Raw genomic sequence first — 20,704 nt, 5'->3', positions numbered from 1 at the left:
AACGAACGGAGTATTCACTTGTTTCCCTTCCTGTATTTGCACCTGACAGCGGGGGGAAGTGACACATAGACGTGCCAGAACATTCATAGGAGTCGCCCTCTCTCCAGCTGATGATTCTGGAAAGGTAACATGTATGACCATGCAAGCTGACTCCAAAATGCATGGTCATTACATCAAATAAGTCTTTTACATATTTAGATACAGTTCAGTAACAAAACCTGAATATGACAGTCCTAGCCTCTTCTGTTTAAGATTGCAGTTTCTAGCTGTTGCATATTCTGTAGCTGCTCAAAAAGCTGCTCAAAAACTTCAATTTAACTCCATAACAAGGTGAGCGCAGCTCCTGATGTAGCACATTTATTCAACGAAAATAGTCATATAAAAAGTTGTACTGTAGATGGGTAAGTTCCCAGGATTCCCACTGATGTTCCTCTTTGGTTCCCAATTAGGATTTGACAAGTTTGAAACCTTGTCCCGTGTCCAGCACTGTGGGAAGAAACCAGTTCATTTTTAATCTTTTCAGGCACCTAAAGCACGCTTTGCAAACCCAGAACAGATTGAGACCACAAAACCAGTTTGCCAAATGCACTAACGGGTAGGTAACACGGGGGAAGTAAATCATCCAGTGTTTGGCAACGTCGCTGCCTGTTGGCAAATGCAAAGTGTAGTCACTCCAGTGCTTGGACACCCCGTACACCGCTCTCACCGTGCGCCCCTTCTCCGACCAGCTGATGTTACTGCTGGGGTTACAGTTGTACTCAACCCACTGCCTGGTGAAGTCCCCGAGCTGCGGGGGATCCGCTTCCTCGATGTCTACAACTTTAGCCATTTCTGCTCCTTGCACAGCAACATACTGGTCATTCACTTTTCTTACTTCTTTGACCCACGGCTGAGAGTTCTCACAGTCCAAAACGATGATGAGACGCGAGCAGAAGGTGCCGTTCTTTTCTCGCCACCACTCCAGGAGAGTGTCGAGCCGTAAGGCATCTCCTCCTGCCAAAGCCAGGAGACATTTAAGATTAATGTGAAGAAACAGATACCTCCAGAATTCTGACTGCAATTTTCAAGAATCCCCTACTTGAACATCTTCATTTTAGAGATAACACAAATTTTCAAAAGATCCTCCCTGCTAGGAGGTGTTGGAAACCTCCACAGAGACGAGAACTGACTTCATTGGACTTGCAGTGACAGCCAAGGGCATTAACCCACCTTGGACAAAAAGGAGACAAAAATTTTCTCCTAGGGTAAAAGAAATTCAAGTCTACTGAAGAAATCTGGAAATAGCTAAACATGGAAGAAAGCCTGAAATAGATTTTATTCTGTATTAAATTCTTAATAAATCCAAGCGAAGAGAAGATTTTTGAGCCTATATCATACATGCTAACTGCTTTGAAGCAAAATGAGAAAGGCACAACTGGCACAACTGCATTTGACCAGGAACTGAGAATCACTCTATAGCCACATGCGTTTGTCCCTCAAAGTCACAAAAAATAAAATTGACAGTTTTATGACTTATTAAAACAAAAGATTTAATAGGAAAATGTCCACCATATCTATTTCCTATCACCTCAGACAATACTAATAAATAGAGCTGCCATGTTTTAATGTTCTAGCTCAGTTCAGCTATGCCTGAACACAACAGATTGTAATTGAGCAAAGTTACCTACTGTTTGGCTTCCTTCTACTCACTAAGTGTAATGGACACTGCAGCATCTAAGTACCTCTGAAAAGCAGCTTACTTATTTGTATGCGTAAAACATCTTGCACACAAGTCTATAAAACTCCTTTTGCTGCGGAGTGATTATTAACATGAAGAACTGATACAGCCAAATGCTGGGAAAAAAACAACAAAGTCCAACCACACAAAAAAATCCTCTAGTTTGAAAGTGTTATTTTTTGTAAAATTTAAGGAGGCTTTACCAAAAGAGGTAGAAAATTGTGATTTACTATAACTGCAGTGTAATTCCATACCAATTTTATTTGTGTTTAAACAAATTTTATTTTTATTTTTTATTGTGTTTAACAATTTTATCAGTGTTTAAAATCTTGCTGGTAGAAATGTAAGTTGCACAACAGACTCCCAAGTGGCTGTAAATAAAATAGAATAGCTGCACGCTTCAGACTTCAGATTTCCATCTACAAGGTGGACACGAAACTGCAGCTAATTAATAATATGGAGTTAAGGCTCTGAGCATGCTACTATGATTAAAGAAAATCACCACCACCTCTAAAACAAGTACAGACCTGGAAAATTTAGGAAAGGAAATCAAAGGAATTTGGGATTTCAAAGGAAACCCCTCCAAAACACAAAACTACATTAATGGTTTAACTTGGTAAATTATCCCCACATTCCTGAAGTTCGGTGTCTCTGCACCACTATAGAAGGTGATTTCCCTTCTCTAGGTAAACCTGCTGGGTAAACCAGCTGGAAAAATCTCATTTTTTCACATTGTAGAGGCTTTTGAATAAAGATAATTTTAGCATTCCTATGTAGAGGTAGAGGTGCTTTAAAAAGGGCATTAGAGAGACCTGTCCGAAGGAAGATACTCCGTTCTTTGCTCCTGCGTTCCCTCCAAGAACGCAACCTCGCAGGTTGCCTGACTGCTCGCACTCGAAGCACGACCACTTGGAAGTTTATTTTGTATCCACTGTGTTACACTCAGCTTCCAACAACGAAGAAACATCATTAGTGAACTAATAAATGCAGTAAGCCTCCTCTGAAAGATGTCATTACAACGCAAAACCACAGAGCTACCGCTGTGCTGTATCCTGGCACAAACCCTCAGTAAGACACTGCTCTGTTCCTTTATATGTGGATGCCACGTTTCATCGTTGCCATCTCTCGTGATCCTCTCCAGAGGCGGGAGGATGGTGCAGATTCCAGAAGCTAATGACCAAGTGTTCCATCTGTCACAAACATCACTGTCCAGCTTGCAGGGTACAATTATATAACCCCCTACCCTTCCACTTTGCAGCTTGTTGTTCTAGTTGCATTCGAGAGCAGCACTATTATTGTTACACTCCATGATTTATATAACTTGCAACAGAAAAATAAGAATAAAAGAAGATTCATGGCAAGTACCAACTACTTGTTCTTTTATGTGACTGTATATGTGACTATATGTGACTTAACAGTGAGGGTGACAGAGCACTGGAACAGGCTGCCCAAAGAGGTTGTGGAGTCTCCTTCTCTGGAGATCTTCCAAACCCACTTGGACACAGTCCTGTGCCACGTGCTCTAGGTGACCCTGCGTGTGCAGGGGGGTTGGACTAGATGACCTCTAGAGGTCCCTTCCAACCTTAAACACTCTATGATTCTATTATCTGCAAGTAGAGGTGAAGAGGAGCTTGGATGGAGAACGGAAAGGCAACTTGAGGAGAAAGTTGCGAACCACTGCATTTGCACATTCTGTTATCATAATAGTTATAGTTTCTTTTTTTTTCCTTTGTAATTCATTGTTACCTTTGTCCTCATGCTGAAGACAGTAATTTGTGGAATATCGACTTGAACAGGGACACAGAGGCTCCATCAGGCTCCAAGCTCGGCAGATGTGAGTCCCGTCTGGTCTGCCTGATGACACTGGTGCAGCAGCGTTTGCCTACATATGTCCTGATGCAACGTTTCCCTACATACATCCTGGCAAACTCGGCACATCTCTGCCGCCGGCTTTGCCGCAGCCTGTCCCTGCAGCACACGGCACAGGGAAGCGGCTGCACCCGCCACCGGGACCATCCCGCTCTCCGCGCGAGGCTCGGCCGCGCCGCGTTGCTCTGCTCGCACCAGGCGCGGGGAACGGCTCTGGCTTGGGTGCTTTTAATAATATACATGAAGTCTTCGAGCAATGTGCACTGTCCCTCAGCCGATCTTACAGCTGAGGCACGAAATTGCCCTCAAACAGGCATAAAGCCTCCAGATCAGAACTGCCATGCACAGCAACAGCGTGGCAGGAGCAGCAAAGCTCAGACCTGTCTGCACTGCTCAAGGGCAGATGCCCACAGAGATGCAACCAACACAGCCAAAACTCAGAGTGCAAACCATGAAGTGCAACTCTGTCCCAGGAAGAGAGAAAAAGCTGCACATTATCCATGCACTTATTGGAGGATAAGTGCAACCCCAGTTCCATATCAGCAAAAGAATAAGGCTAAACCTACCAAGGATTCAAAAGGCTAAGCAGACTTACCAAAGAAAAAAAATTATACATTTGAGGTAGAGCTGCATGTTATAGAGATCAAAAGTGGACCGGGAATGGGAGAAACAGTGAAGTCTACACCAAGAACATAACTGAGCATTAACCCAACCCCCTCCCACCAGGGTTTGCAGCCTAGAGGCTGTGCTGCATCCACGGCGCCGCCTCAACGCGGGGCTGTCAACAAACCGTAGTGCTTTTCTTGACACACAGTTTGTGGCGTGTTTGAAGACCTGCTTTCCTAGTGTGGACTGTGTTCCTGCTTCCTGTTTATTTTGTTACTTTCATCTTTTAGTAAATGCACAGTGCATCTTAAAGACACCATGCAGCCCTTCATAGACAACCTAACACGATGTTACACAAACTGCTCAAAGGTAAATGTGCTGTTTCTACCATGCAATGTAAGGAATAGGAAGATACTATGCTTAGTACTTACAATGAGGAAATTTCTCCCAAAATACAGGAGAAAGGTGTCTTTAGAAGAGGAAGATGTCATTTCCACTCAACTTTTCCAAATAAAAAGAGGGACACTTAAAAGTTAACTTGTTGAATTGTAAGGAGAATAAGACACCAGATATAAACCTGATGTGCACCATCTTGAAAAGTAAGTGCACATCTGGGATCAGCAATATTTGCAACATTTTGAGAACAACTATGAGAATAGTTACCTGCAAAATGACTTTTTGTCAGAGTGGTTAAGGACTAAAAATGACATAGTTCACAAAGTAACAAACCTGACTGCCATGCTGAGCAAAGGAAGGAGATGCTGCTTCACATCAAGTTAACTGCACACAAAAGGCATCTCCAGCATTTCCTCATTCCTTCCACGAGTTTCAGTGCCATTCAGCCTGTAACCCTGTCAAATCTGGCGACTCCTTCCAGTCCCTCAACCTCTGAGCAGCCAGGCTCTGTATATTATTCATACCTCTTTTCCTCCCTGACAGCAGCCTGAACAAATCTGTTCTCCAGGGTTGTGTTTCTGTGCCATTCTGGACTGTCAGGTAATAAATGTGACCAAAACTTTGAAGTTTCACAATATGGTGTGATTTTTATAAGAAAGAATTCAGAGATTTGGGAAGTCTATCAGCACCAAAACCATCAACAAAAAACATCCAACAAGAATTACCTGCTAGTGCCCATTCGCCAGTCCCATGCGAGTGACCACTGTAATATAAAATATAGGTATCATGTCTGGGTCCATCTGCAGTCCGAAGTTCCAGGAAAGATTTGATTTTGGAGTGAAGCGTATCAAAGGTCAGGCCACTTGTAGAGTAGTCACAACCATATGTCTCAATCATGTGATAGGCAAAAAATCTTTGGATGGCATTAAGCATGCCTGTAGACCTCAGGTTTAACTCTTGCACGTGCTCGGGTGGAAGAAGAGTTGGTTGGCCATCAGGGCTAAAGAGAAGAAAATGAGTTATTATTATGATTTATTATTATTTCTTGCTTAGTGGACTGATACACATGACTGAAATTTCTGTGGCATGTTTTCTTCCCTATGAAGTAGCACTGAGCTAAATTAAAATTTGCTTGAAATATATAGCTTATAAACAATCCAAAACTCTGTATTTGGGCAAGGGCCAAGCCTCCCCCTTCCTTCTGCCGCACTTTAGCAATCCAAAGCGTGGCCTTTGCTCAAGCCTGTGCTACCTAGGCAGCCTGTGGTTTGTGCCCATGCCCACGGGCTGGACTTGCTCTTGCCCGGGAGGACAGGCCGTGGTGCCACCGCGCGGAGCTCCCGCCATGCACGAGGTCCCACCAGGAGCTCTGCCCCGCGCGGCGCTCGCTCCTCCATGTGGCAGCGGCACAGGCAGAACAAGAACCAGGCTGCATCGACCACCACACAGGGAGAGACCAGGAGAAAACCGAGCAAACGTTTGACTCTGATGCTTTAAACTCGCATCTCTCATATTCAGAGTACTCCTTACTGTGCATGGTGGTTACTTATGTAAATACAGTAACTCCTACTTGTGTGTGCTGTTCACATGCTGGTCTTTCAGCACAACAAAGAGGTTTCACATAATGGTGCTCACTGCTTGAAAAATAAAGCAGTAAGAAAATTATGAACTGGATCTGAAACAGACTACATACATACTCCTATACACACACCCACGTATATATAAAGCCCCTAGATTCCCAAATGCATGGGAATGCATAGCTGTCTCATTGTTTTGAAGTCTTTGTAACTCTTCATTAATCATGATGTCCTTCTGAGCATGTGTTCTCAGAAGGAGAGGAGCTTTCATCACTTTTCAATCAACGCAGTAACGCTAACGCTAAGGGACCTAACAGAGAGCTCTTATCAAATCCACTTCAATTTCTGCTTGACTAAATAGAGGCACAGAATCTGTGGATGAAAATATGGACATCATCTTATCCTACTAACAAAATGCAATTTCTTATGTATCTTCTTCATGTGCTTGGTCTGCAAGTCTATATGACAGGTTTAATCTTGTTTCTTTTTTGGTCTAGTTAGTTAAATTTTGCATCTCCTCAGCTTTTTAGTGCCTTTACAAAAGTTTATGTTCCACTAGTACAATTATTTTATTTCTGTTGTAAGGTACATTTTTAAAAATCCCTAACAATAATTGACTTACCAGATTTTTTTAATTAAAGAGAATGGGCAGCCAAAGGCTGCAGTTTCAGACTGCTCAGAAAGTTGTTTTTGCAGTATTTTACACCAGTTGCATACAACAAAATCAGCATCTTCAGTTTCTTTAGCCTCTTAAACTTTCCCCTTTTTCCACTGAAACCATTACATATACAGTAAGCTGATATTTTTTCATAAATTGGGTAGTTTTATTTTTAAGCCTCTTATTTCAACATATCACTCAATTTCTGTAGTAACTCTGATAGATGATTTTGATAGTCCTTGCCTATCTTTTATCAAAAAAGGTTCATTTGTACCACTCAAATTATAAGGTTTAAATTTTTCAAGTTTAAAGCTTTTAAGAGAACCACATAAATGAGCAAGTAGTAATAGTACAGAATCTTTCCAAATACTTTTCATATAGCAATATTTATATTGGAAAAAAATCTGCTGTGCACATAACCACGTACAATTACAGTACAAATCACAGTACAAAATACTGGTATCTAATTTAAATGGCAAATATAATTTTAATGTATTTCAAATGTAGACGCCATCCCAGTTAATACAGATCAAAGTTGTTTTGCACAGAGATTGATCAGTTAGTTTATTAAATCTCCTCATATGAAATATCTGCACTGAATCAAGTGCACTAATCCTTGTTGCATAAGATAAGGATTGTGGAATTTGCTTATGCGTGTTTGATGTCTGAAGTATTTATTAGCTTTTTAAAATCAAATCAAATGCATATAAAATGGTAGAGTTGCAGTTACGCAGGAAGGCGAGGGAAAGGAAAAAGCTTATTCAAAATTAGCCAATTAAATGGTGTTTAATTATGGGAAAAGGCAAGCAACAGCACTGCACTGCCTCTACTGGGCATCACTCATCCCTCCTGCTGGGAAGGGGAAATACATATAACGATGACCATACCTGCAAAAGTTGGTGGGGATCACAACCGCATACCCAACGCACGTGCCGCCCAAACAGCTTCCCAGCTCATGGAAAAGCCCGTGAGCCATGGACTCCAGGGGCAAGACGATGAGAAACACACTCATGAAGATCCCGTTCGCTGGCTAAAAGGAAAACACACAGCTCTATGTATCACTCGAAAAATTCCTTCCTATACGTTGGTTTGGTTTTATTAACAATTCCTTATGCTTTAGCAAATATAACTGGGTCCCAAAACATGAAATACAAGCTGTTATGCCTAACGTACGCCTATTCTTCCACACATATTACACTGTGAGGTACTCTGAAGAGAAATAAAAGGCCAGTTTGGGAGTGGGGGCAACAGGCAGCTGCTGAAAGCAGGAATCACTCTTCTGAAGGGAATGAATTTGAGAAAACTCTAACCAGTACAAGATTTAGATTTAAAGCCCCAACCGCAGCTTTGCACTATCATTTAAGTAGAACAATCAAATTCTATGGAATTACTTATGTGCATAAAGTAAGTGCATCTATAAATATCTGCAGGATCAGGCATTAATAAGATGAGCACAACTGTGAAAAAAAGAAGTTGCACATATTAGTGATTTTCTCTTAATCTGCACATTGCCTTACAGCTCAACGGTCCCAGTAATCTGGTGTGGACTAATTCAGCTTAATACAGACACAATTTATTTAGAATTTGGAAAGTAAATCATACTGAAAAGGTCCACCAAAACCAACTCAGTTCTGCTGGGCACATGGCAGCCTAACTCAACTATGCTTAGTTTTTAAACAGAGAAATAGTATTACCTGTTGTGAAAGAACAGCTTTAGTCATTTTACATGCTTCCTGCCATAAGAAAGAATATGTGCCTGCCAACTGTCCCAGTCTTGAAAAGTGTCCCGTTATATTTTCAATGTAAGGACTTCACCTATATGTCCTTGAAACGGTCTGTTAATTGAGCATTTTTCACAAATTACAACATCTGAAGCCACCATAAAATTATACCCAGATCCCACTATGCTTTTTAAAATGAAACAAAAGCAGCATTTATTTAGCTTCTAGCTCCAAAGAGTAAAGTGGAAAAAAATGACACTGAGAGGATGTCAAATCCTACCAGGTAATGACCAAGGCGAGCTTGTCTGCACACCTCATCAGAAAAGCTCCAAACCATTTGGAGACTGCTCTGCTAACACTCAGGCTTACAGAACCAGTGCAGTTGCAACAGGTCCCTGGCAGGTGACACCACTGGCATGAAATGCTGTGAGTAGATCTCACATGGAACAGGCCTGTTCAACGTTGTGGTACTAATAATCTGAATAAGGGATAAGGCCTCCCTGTTTACGATACACACACACTATAGGAGATTGACAGTCACTTTTACATACACAATTTTATTAGCTATCCCAGCAGGTAACTTGCATCGTTCCAGGTTTATTCCCTTCCTCCTTCCAGTCTGTCTGTATTCAAGGGGTGAAGGGCTAAGAGTGAGTTAGCAGATACAACATGTTTAGGCCAACTGCACAGAAGCACTCATGCACCGGTTCCTGTGTTTTGTGTCCAAGAAGGATTTCCAGATTTTCTTTTTTTAAACACACAGTTACAGAAATGACCACAAGACTGGAAAGCTCAAAGCAATATAGTAATTGTGGTGCAGCTGCAACCTGTTTTGTTGTCAATACAAGAAAAATCCTGTCTAAGAAAATCCTTTTTTCACAATATACAAGTAGAGAACACCCACCCCAAATACTTGCCCAGTAATCATAATATCATAAAGACTATTATCATATCAGAACAAGAAAAAACAAACCAAACAAAAAACTTTGAAAACTTTAGTATTTCCAATCTAAATATGTATACGTATTTAGATTTAATATTTATGCAGGAAAATAATGTAGGAACATTTCATTCCAATTTGCTGCTCTTTGAATTTTTTTTTTTTAAGTTGAGCATCATAATAACCACAAGGTAATTTTCTTATCACAAGCCTTAAAATGGCACAGCAGAGTTACTGTTTGCAGAGATGTCTGAATAACATTTATCCACCTAACATTTGTCTGGGCGCACCCACTTAAATATTTGGATACATTGGAAACTTAGTCCCTTTTCCAAACCACATCAAGGATTAGGGAACACTTTGAAAGTGTATCTTAAACTAGTAAATCATTAAAGCAACTGTTATGTTTTCCAAAAAAGCTTACTGGCATTAACTGCATCATCTGTTTTAGCACGGGTAACTTACAAGGTGCACACACACATAGAATTTTCTTGGTTGCACTTCAGGTTTTCAGGAAAGAGGATAGTCTGGCCTTTTATGTACTTAACAAACCACCAACCAGCAGAACTGGCAGTGATTTAGAAAGCAAGGAAAGAGATGCTGGCTTTGCTGTGAGCATTTTTTAATAGTTTAATATTTCACTAAGAAATACAAAAATTGATTTTGAAACAACTCTAAATGAGATAATATCAAGTATTTTAATTCAGTGCTGCAAGTACAATGACTGATGGCATTTTATTACGTCTGAACTATAAGAATTTGAACATGCAAAATGGTAGCTAATTAAGTTAGTAACTACTGTGAATCCTAACAGAGATCTCTCTTTTAAGGCAACAGCAGGTGGAGACCGTCAGTGCTTTCCTAAAGCCAGCAGATTTGAGGACTGGTTTGAACGGAGCAGATAGCAACGCATGCAGAGGCGAGCTACAAAGAGCTCCTGCCCTTTCACCATTCACCCCGTTTTCACTGGTACCCAGCGCCCTGGCACCTCAGCCTGCAGCGCGTCCCTGCACTCACTGCCCGCTGCTCAGAAAGGCCCCGCGGGAGACAGGGCCCTCTCTGCAACACTCCTGCAAACGGGAGCAGCCACCTCCTCTCTCCGGCTTGGTTTTGTTGTTGCTGTTTTTCCTTTGTCTATCCTCTTCTAAATGAGTATTATGGTAACACCTACTGTGTCCTCATTTCAATGTGAAAAAGGTAAAACCCCTTGTCTTGGCTACTAAAATGAGAGACAATAAAAGATGGGCAGATCTGTTAGCAGTACTGCCTTTCTACACTCTTTATTGCTACATGGAACTATGCTCCAACAGAAAAAAAATAGAAGTATTTTCAATCTAAGGCTGATTATTCATGGATGGGACAACTCCAATCCTAAGGAGAAAACCACTGCTGAAAGTGGAATGATTGTGGAAAAATATTTAATAATAGAGCATAAGCTCTACATGACTGATGGAAATAATGAGGAAGAAGAAAAGAGTTAGAAAGCATTCATTTAAATTGAAAGGCAGTTACAAAGACCTATAGAAAAGCCCTTCTAATTAGAACAGAAATAAATTTATACACAGATGTGAATTAAGATTACATTGAGCCAATGAACACAACTTGTAAGACTTATGAAAATGCATTTGGATATTTATAAGGAACAATTCTGCCTTGCTTCCCATTATTCAAGCTCAAACACATTTCCCTATTTTTATAGTATATCCATATATACACATTTTATACAAGATACACAACACACACAGTATACACTTATACATATACACACACACACAATTCTGCCTAGCTTTCTGCAGTTTAATTCCACAAAATTAAGAAAAAAAAAAGGGGCACTCCATGAAGGAAAATGGATAACAAAGGTAACGTGATAACTGATCTGCAAATGTTTGAAGGGCATCTCATTCCAAAGGAAAACAGGAAGTATACATTACAGGTAAATAAAGAGGAGATAAAAGACAAAATTAGCAAAATTATAATACAGATCCACCAAGCAAAACATCCTTAAAAACAAATCATTTAATGAAAGAATAGTCTCTGGAGAACAATTACACATTATTTTGACTATTAGAATATCACTGAGAAAGTCTAGAAAATATTTTGAAGAAAGGAGTCTTCACATTGGCAGACTGATTTTAATGTGTTATGTTGCCAGGTTATGACTTCCATTCTAATCACAGCCCATGCATCGGCCTTAGTATATTAGATACAGCAAAAATGGAGATGGCTTTCAACTTAAAAATACATTAAAATAAGTTTTGAGATTTGAATATAAAAATTTGAATTCTGAAATATTGAGGCTGACAGTGAAACGTAACGCAGAAAACCCATTCTTTAAAGTAACAATGGATATTTTCTTTCTCCTGTCACAAAGTAACATTGGTGCTGAATCCCCAGCATTTTGCAAAGTGTGTGCAGAGAAAGAACATCTATTTGCTTTTGAATTCGTGTGACATACATTCAAAACAGGCAAAAGGAACAGAACCAATCACTCCCTATTACATTATGATAACGCGGAATGCCTTGAGCTTAAAATCTAGTTAAAAAAAAAAAAAAGTCTTATATGGAGTCTACCCTCACACACTCTTTCTTAGACAGAAGAGGTACAGCAGTAAGTTAAGAGATTAGTTAGTTAAGAGTAAGTAAGGTTAAGATAACAGCTTTCCAAAGCTGGTCCCCCCCTTTACCAACCACAGCATCTGTGAGCTGCTGCCGCAGGGAGGCTGGTGCCGCTGGGACTGCGAGGAGGGACAGGGCAAAGCAACAGATTGTGCGGCAGCTGCAGGCAGCCAGGATGAGGGCTGGAGCACAGGCACAAGAGGGAGACAGGCGGCAAAAAAAGACTGGATAAGGGTGAGTTTTAGAAAAGACTAGTGGTGAGAAAGGGGAATGCAGGATCTATTTGCAAGATGAAACGGCAGGGAAAACAAAACTGAACACACAATCTATAAACAAAAAGTGAAACACTGAAGTTAAATCAGAAAGAAAGGGAAAAACTAACAGCGAAGAAAAGAACAGGGGGAAGTAAAGATGAACACAGAAAGACAGAAAAACAAAATGCACAGCTTGTTGTGGCATTTGTGTCAAAATATAGAGAGCGGACACAGGATACAACAGGGCCTCAAGGAGAAAAAAAATACATACATATTTAAACTAGACAAATAAAACCTAAGGAAGAGTGAAATGAAAATAGAAGACAATAAAAAAAGAAGAAGAAAATGATAGAAGAAAAAGGGGATTTAATTTGTATATTAATTTGTATAATTTGCATATATTAATCTGAGATGTTAACAAAAGTACAAATAAGTAAATACAGAGGTTAACTAGGAAAGAACCTTACTATTTAGAAAGTAATCTGTTTTTAGGAAAGTAAAAAAAGATTCATTATAAATTTTATTAAAGTCACTGTAAGCTGAGTTTTTCAGAAACTTTTGCAAGGCAGTATAGCATGGGGAATGCAAAACTAACTCATCCAGAAACAAGAAAATATACCTGAAACAAACTGTACCTTTTTCCATGAATAGTTTGAGTTGAGATACCTTTAAGTACAGTTACTCCTATATATTATATTATTATTTTACCAGTCCATAAAATTATTTAGAAACAAGGATATTGTACTCCAAGTACTTGAACACATTACCTATTTCTGATATAGTTTGTTTTCCCTCAGTAATATTAAATAAAAGCCTTCTAGGGATAATATTTCTCTTGGGTGAGTAATTCAGAAAAAAATCAGTACCATTTCTTCAGCATAGATCACTTAACAAAATCTGATTTTAAGTTTCTGAGAAAAGGTTCCCCCAAATCTTTCCAAGAACTTTGCTTGCAAATTCAAAGGCCTTTCTCTGCAAGCTTCTCATCATTTTATTAGTTTCTGAGTGCCCATCGTTTGCATGATTTCTGTTTGATCGAGTTCCAGTCAGGGGCTTGATTGCACATGAGCAATTGCTGAACTGACCAAGTAACTACTGATGTTAAAGAGTCTACGGATCTGACTAAAACCACACAAAGGTGAAGACAGGTGCAGAATAGTTTCTGGAGATTCAGCTGGAAGAATGTCACCAAGTTTCTACTGACAATCCAGGGCATCTTTCCTTTTCAGCCAAAGCAGGGATTATTCTCAGACGCCAACCATGCCACAGCTGGAGCATATCCTACCGAAAAGCAGGTACTCCATTTTTAAATGCAACCACCAAACACACGTGGTGTCTCCTGAGTACTCCAACCTCTAACCGGGGGTGGCCAAAGGGCTTCCTAAGCCAGACATGGCTTCTACATAGTAAGTAACTCTTGGCAGATTTTTTCCATGAACTTGTACAATTCTCTCTTGAGTCTCTCAGCACACGCAGCACAGCACTCTATGATAGGTATTACCTGTGTTAAGCAGAGTCTCTATGAAGAACTAGTTCCTGTCAACTTGATTCCTCTTAACTTTTGCTTTGGAACTGATTGTTTCTTGTTTCCTACTATTTACGTTCTCTCACATCACACGTAATATTTTGTATCTTCACCATATATCCCCTTAGCTATTGTTTCCATACAGAACGGCCCTACCTTAGTCAATCCCTACATGGAAACTGTTTCATGTCTATATGCTGCCCTTCTGTGAGCCTTCTCCTGTTTTTTGATCTGTAAGATGCGAATTAACAGTTGCATAATTATTCAAAATACTGAAACTATGGATTGATACAGTAACAAAACGAAACATCTAGTCCTTCCTAATAATTTCCAATGTTTAATTTGTTTTTTGATCACTAATAGCATCAAGGTGAAGTTTTCATGGGAAGGCACCCAACATAAGATCATTTCCTGCTACATCCTGATGTCATTACCTTTTTTGTACAACAGGGATTTCTAAGAAAAATCCCAAGCAAACAACAACCCACTAAGCACTTAGTAATAGCTCCTGCTTTTCCTAAGAGAAACACAGAAAGTCTCTGACAGTCTGATTTGTCTCTTTAGCTTTTAAAATATGAGTAAATAATCCTAAGGCATGTACTCATTTGCTGCAGAAATTTCTTGCTGTGTTACCGTTGAGCTTGCTCAAACTCCTGTGAATAGCAGACTAAAGAAGTCCAGCAGAGAATTCTGAAGTAATGTCTTGAGGTCTGTAACTACCCACTATAAAGAAGGAAAATTACTGGTTTCTTTAATTTTGAAAATAAATAAATAAATAAATAACATGTCCTGCAATAGTGCTAACCATGTGCTAATATATCATTGCTTTCTAACTTACAATTATTTTGGTACTAGTCAGAAAACTATAGAAAAGTCCACAGCTTTTTGCAACCATCACATTATAAAGTAAATTCATCTACAAACTTGTATCCCAGTCGTGTCTGACAACATATTTCACTTTCTGACAGCAGATGAAATAGGCAATAGAGCGATTTGCAAGACTAACATGATACAGCTGAGGTAGAAGTGCTTCCAGTTGGAGACAACTGCAGTCAGTGTAAAGCTAATTCTGTAGTTGCTTTACTATAAATAAAGGATTAAAAGGGTAAAATGAAAAGAAATATAATTTTCTACTAAAAAACATAAATGATCATAGAAAAAAATATTTTTTCTGAGAGGTAGTTTGTTTGATGCCTTTCATTCTTGCCACCGCAATCTTCAATTATTCCTTTTCCTACTGAATACATACATAGTGTGCCAGACAGAGATCATGAAGATCAGCTTATCTTATTTACACAATGGGATGCTAGAAATTGAAATTAGCCAACAACAAGCAGTAGGATTTCAAGTGAGCTGCCTACTTGTGTCTTGTGAACTCTGTTCAGCATTAAGTGCAACAGCACTTCTTCAGAATTAGAGATGCCTGAAAACAATCAAACATATACACAGCTGCAATTATTTTTAGACATATGACAGAGACGGAAAAATATACAAAGAATTATCAAAATGAAAAGGGAAACAGTTACAAGATGGGTATGAAATCACGTCGCTCAGGCACCTAAATCCTGTCCAAGGCAGGTATTTAACTCCAGCAGACAGACTCTAGTTCCAAAAGGAGCTAAGGCACCTTGGAAGGCACCAAAAGACCTTCCTCTCTCCAGATACTCCCTGGGTAATTCATGTGCTTGTTTCGTTCTGACTGCTTCACTAGGTGCAAGTAGGTGGAGTGTTTTTAGATAACATAATACTAATTAATACTGCTCAGGATGTTAAAGCAATAGGGCAAAACAAAAGAAAAGCCAAACTAGATATGGTGAGAGATTTACTTCTACCCATCAGACAACGATTTACTTTTTTTTATATATATAAAAACCACAGAGTTCTCTGAAACAGAGGTTACCAGTGTTAATACACTGATTTTATATATTAACCGTGTCTGTCCTCCAAATACTTTATAATTGCTTTCAGTGCAACACGACCTTTTCTGTAAATACATTGGAGGATCAAGGATACAAAAATGTCTGTTATTTTTGATCAAAATCTTAAAAAAAATAAAACCAAACTCTACTCTGCTGCAACATTAACAACACGCCTTTAATACAGGACCTGACCTAGACTTTTTGAGAGAAATGTGTATTTTCTGCTAAAGAAAGGACATAGTCCTTCAAAGTCCAAAATGAGCAGACTGGATGATTTTAAGAACTAGCCTTTCAGAAAATATACTTTGTGATACATAAATAGATTGCAAAGCAAGGCAAGGCATCGAGCATCTAGAGCACATATTATAGCAACAGTTTACCAGTTTGTCATCTATCTCGGGCTTAAAACTAACACCTACATTCAAACAGAAATTCTTGAAAACTGTTCTTAAAACAGGAGTTTGCCATGGTTCCATAGTCCATAAGAAATGTCCTAAATGTAGTGTGCATTGTGAGGATGCAACACTGTGGTTTAAATTGAAAACAAATTTTATGGTGCGATGAATTAAAAAGGAAAATATTTTCATAAATAGGTAAATTTACAACTTAAAATACTTTGCATGCTCCTTTTGTGCTTAAAGTATCAGCTCTTCTCATTCTGGCCATGTAAGGTAGCTGGTAAGCTCCAGCTACCTAACTAGGCCACAAGGCAAAGTGTTAAAGAGTTAAAAGAACATGTGTTTGAAGCCCGTGGTTCCAGCATAAACTTTGAAGTACTGAGCCACAGTACATGCCAAATGTCATAACGATTTTGAAAAGCCAACAATTCTCAGGAACACTTGCAAGAGGGAGATCAAGATAAAGAGATTATTATTTACCTGCCAACATACTGCCCCCAACACAGCAGTTGCGACGAGGCTGAAAAATACCAGTTGTTCTGAAATTAAACAGAAGTGACGCATTCCTTTAGACGCCATAACTCTATCGAGGCTGTTGTTTTCTGCTCTGTGGGTATAGTACACCTTGTGACAGTCATTTAGTTTTGTGTGAAATCCCCAGAGAGTTATCAGAAAAATAACATGACAGATTATCCAAAAAATTCCAAAAATAGAAAAACCAGGTATCACAAAGTACCAGAGATCCAAGTCACCTAGTTTAAAGGCTGCAAGAACAAAAAAGATAAGTTCAACGACTCCAACCGAGATGACAGAAAGTCTTCTGCAAATTCTACCACGGTACAGGTAGGGTTTCCACCGTTCAGTTACTGAGAGCCCACTGAAGTAAACATCAAGCAGAGGATCTGAAATCAGGCAACTGAAGAAACATGCCAAGGCAAATGGGTTTGTGGGAATCTTCAGAGATGGAAAAAACAGCAAGGATGCAAGGGCTCCAAAAATTGCCAAATTTGGAATTGCCAAAAAAGACTTCATACGTAAGTCAATAATCAACATGGCCAAAGCCATGACCAACAAAATAATACTCATAGATTTTTCTACCAGCATAGTTGTACTGGCAATTGCAAATCCAACCAGTTCCAAAAATTCAACTGTTGTCAGCAGAGTCGGTCGGTGATGGATACAGCCACAAATCCTCTCAACCAAAGCACATAATATCCTTAAAACAATGGCAGAAAGGAGCAAGTACTTTGTAGCTTCTTCTTTCACATCATTTTTGAAGGTAGAATTATTAAGAAAACAGAGAAGGCCAAGCAAAAAACCAAACCAAAGATTGGAGAGACTCAAACTTGCTGCTTCCATTGAAAAATAGTAGTAGAGGATGCTGGCAATTCCAAGAACAAAAAGTCCCAGGATAAATATTACCAAAATCAGTGCATCCGCAGTTTTCTCCCATCTGACGTAAAGGCCCATGCAAATGGCAACTAGTAAGTTGATTCTGGCAAGATAGCCTAAGTATCTGACAGACGAGTGCATGTTCACTTCTCTGTTTGCTTCTTCTAGCCTTGTCATTGCTGCGTAGAGACAGTGGCTAACGCAGTAACGCAGTGACCTACACATGTAAACTGCAGTTAAGGGTTTTTACCCACTTCACTGAGAGTGAATAGCTGAGTTTCATCCAATAAACACAATGCAAGAGCCAGCTTCTGTAAGAGCATTTCAAAACAACGGTCCAGAATCACTGAAGTCCTAGAAAAAGAATCAGAAGAAGTGTTAGTTTTAGTCTTACATTACCTAGTGATACTTGTCTCTGCTTCTCAAAAGGAGAACGGAAACACTGGAATATCAACCAATTTGACCATATTCAGGGACAAAATCCAGATTTTTCTTAATGTAAAATAAAGCCTCTGTGTTACATGCTCACCCCAACCCACTTTTCACAAAAACAAAAAAAGTCATCAGGACAAATATTTGCAACATAAGCTCCCCTAACCAGGGCCAAATAATTTTTTTTCTTTTTTTTTTTAAATACAGATAGTAATATTTTAGAGGGAATATTGAAAGAAAAGGCAGATAGGTCACTAGAGACCATTATTGTTTTATGGGATAAGTATCTTGCTGATCTGAACAGCATCTTGAAATGTGAGAACTGCTGCAACCTTATTAATGTTTAATCTTACTGAGTTTACACCTAATCAACATTATAAATTGCTCTAATTAGAAGCTAAAAAGTTAGTGAGGAAATTCTATTTCCATTAACACCTACACTTCACTATATTTATCGATAGTTGTCTTCTTAATACAAAACTGTTAGAGGCAAAGTACAAAGCTCTCTAGCTAATGCACACAAAGTTAGTATGTTGAAGTCAAATGCCCACTCTGTATCCAAAATGTGCTATAAGTACCAAGTACAATTATTCAGAGCACACACTTTTTGAGACTCTGTCTCAAATACTCTAGATAGGGATCTAGAGAACCACATATATTCCTGATTTTTACTACTTTTGTGCCTAGAAACTCTAAAACAGGAATCACTGAATAATACAAAGCCTGTACTGTCAAAGAAAATAGGATCAGAAACAACAGGGATATTGCAAGGAAAAAAAAATCAACAAAATTATTTTTGCTCTTCAAATTTTCTTAAGAAGTTTCACAAAATAAAAGGGGCCAGGAAAGATTCTTCCACATTCCTTTGGTTAAAATACACTGAACTGCTGGGTAGTACTTATATTTTAAAACATATATCATATATAAAGTTCTTAATAAACTGTTTATCTAAGAGTGTGACTACTCAGGTTATGGGCAGAGTCCCCAGCAAAGAAGATGCACACGAGGCCTCTATGTTTTTTTTTAAGTAATTACCTAATTGCCCATCTCCCTAAAGGGGTAACAGTGTAACGGAGCAGCCAGTGTCTCAAGAACATTTAAAACCCATATCACAGCTTGCTGCCTTCATTTAGGGCGCTGGGGGAATTATTAAGTTGTGACATTTTACTAGGCTGCTTTTTGGCAGGTTCATTACGCTCAGAAAACTGCCCGGGCTGGAAGCAGCCCCTGCCAGTGCCCAGCTCTGGCAGCGACACGGGGGCCCTGGCGGTGGTTTGTCCCCCCTGCGGCCGAGAGCCCCACAGGTGTCTGCCCCCCAGGGCGGCAAAGCAGAACCTCCAATATCTGATTTATGCGATCTGTTATTCATCCCCGCTCAGACTCTGAACAAAGACTAATCAATTTTTATTTATTTGTTCATTTATTTTTAAACTGATAATCTTAACATTTCAGTTTGCGATGCCTGAGCTACATATCTGGCCAAACCACGTTTAAATTAATAACGACAGCAAAGACAAAAAAAACAAAAACGAACAAAAATCTGTTCTTAAATACTCACCATCTAGTTTGCAAACGTTTATGTTTTTAAGGAAAATCTGAAGCGGAGTCTAAAAAACAGACTTTGATGCTAAACTGCCCCAAAACTTGTCTCCACGCAAAGCAGCGAGATTCCCAAGGAAGCCTTTACATGGTCCTTCCGAGAAAGTTGGGAAAAGGTCAGAACGGAGCCGCGGGAGCGGTTTAAGGGCAGTGGGTTTCTCAGCTGGCCAGGACAGCCCAACCCGGACCTCCCTTCCCCCCAGTTACACCCCGGCCTTGAGCCCGTTTACAAAACAAACAAACCAAAACAAAAAACAAACAAAAAAACCCAAGGTGGGCCAAGCGTCCCCGCGGGAGCGTCTTTATTAACGCGGTGTCTGGTCCGCACGTTAACGGCTCTGCCCGTTTGAGCCGCCAACGGCCGCTCAACTGCCCGCGAAGCAGCCCCCCGGGCCAGGCCTCCCGCGGGCGTCCCCGGCCGCTGCGGCAGCCCCGGCGCGGCCGCCCCGCAGCCAGCGCGGGGGCGGCGCGGCCCGGCCCGGCCCGGTCCGACCCGACCCGGCCCGGCCCGGCCCGGCTCGGCTCGGCCCGGCTCGGCTCGGCTCGGCCCGGCCCGACCCGCGCGCGCTGCCCCCGGCCCGGCCTCACCGTCACCAGGCGCCCGGGAACTCCCCAGCGCACTTCGCCGCGCCGCCGCCATGTTGAGGCGGAGGGCCTCCCGCCTACGGGTAGCGCGAAGGCTCAAACCGCCTCGCGGGCCGCGCCGGGCCGGGACGGGGCTGCTTCTTAAAAAAAATAATTTAATTTAATTGCTAACTTTTCGCTAGGCCATGTTGACGGTTACTGCTGTGTTCGGCCAGGCCTATCTCCCCGGGAGAGGCAGGCAAGGAGGAGCTGCAGCCGTGCACGAGCGCGGCGGCGCCTCCAGGGAGGCAGGTTCGGGAAGGGCTGCCCGGAGCAGGGTGCGCGGGGCGCTCGTGTTCCCGCCCGCGCCGGGCTCCCCCCGAGCGGACACGCAGAGCACGAGCCGATCGCCGCTGCCTTTGCTACAGGTGCCGCGTCCCACACACACGCAGCACAAACGCAGGGCTAATGGGTGGGATGAAAAGAAACGAGTGGAGAGAAACGTGCAGCCAGAAGGCAGG

The 20,704-nt window shown here is 40.7% G+C and overlaps 1 protein-coding gene across 1 annotated transcript; it reads right to left on the bottom strand.

Moving 5' to 3' along the window:
* Positions 1-330: 330 nt before the first annotated feature.
* Positions 331-20,271, bottom strand: TMEM168 (transmembrane protein 168). Its single transcript, XM_088529900.1, has 5 exons — positions 20,208-20,271; positions 16,677-17,942; positions 7,711-7,853; positions 5,314-5,588; positions 331-993 (listed from the first exon to the last, which is right to left on the bottom strand). The coding sequence occupies exons 2-5, from the start codon at positions 17,811-17,813 to the stop codon at positions 446-448; spliced, it is 2,103 nt and encodes a 700-aa protein (XP_088386026.1). The 5' UTR covers positions 17,814-17,942; positions 20,208-20,271; the 3' UTR covers positions 331-445.
* Positions 20,272-20,704: the final 433 nt, after the last annotated feature.

Source organism: Tinamus guttatus, unplaced genomic scaffold (assembly GCF_059628265.1).
Source record: "Tinamus guttatus ecotype Peru unplaced genomic scaffold, ASM5962826v1 Tinamus_guttatus_pri_ptg000355l, whole genome shotgun sequence".
Taxonomy (NCBI): Eukaryota; Metazoa; Chordata; class Aves; order Tinamiformes; family Tinamidae; genus Tinamus; species Tinamus guttatus.
The sequence above is the reverse complement of the archived record's forward strand: the minus strand, read 5'-3'. Positions and strand labels throughout refer to the sequence as shown.

Excerpts from the sequence above, each read along its gene's own strand:
- TMEM168 (XM_088529900.1), bottom strand. The coding sequence starts at position 17,813 with ATGTGTAGGTCACTGCGTTACTGCGTTAGCCACTGTCTCTACGCAGCA. Across the intron at positions 7,854-16,676 it reads TGGGGGCAGTATGTTGGCAG|CCAGCGAACGGGATCTTCAT; the intron begins GTAAATAATAAT and ends TTTTCCTTTTAG. Across the intron at positions 994-5,313 it reads TGGCGAATGGGCACTAGCAG|GAGGAGATGCCTTACGGCTC; the intron begins GTAATTCTTGTT and ends TGGCTTTGGCAG.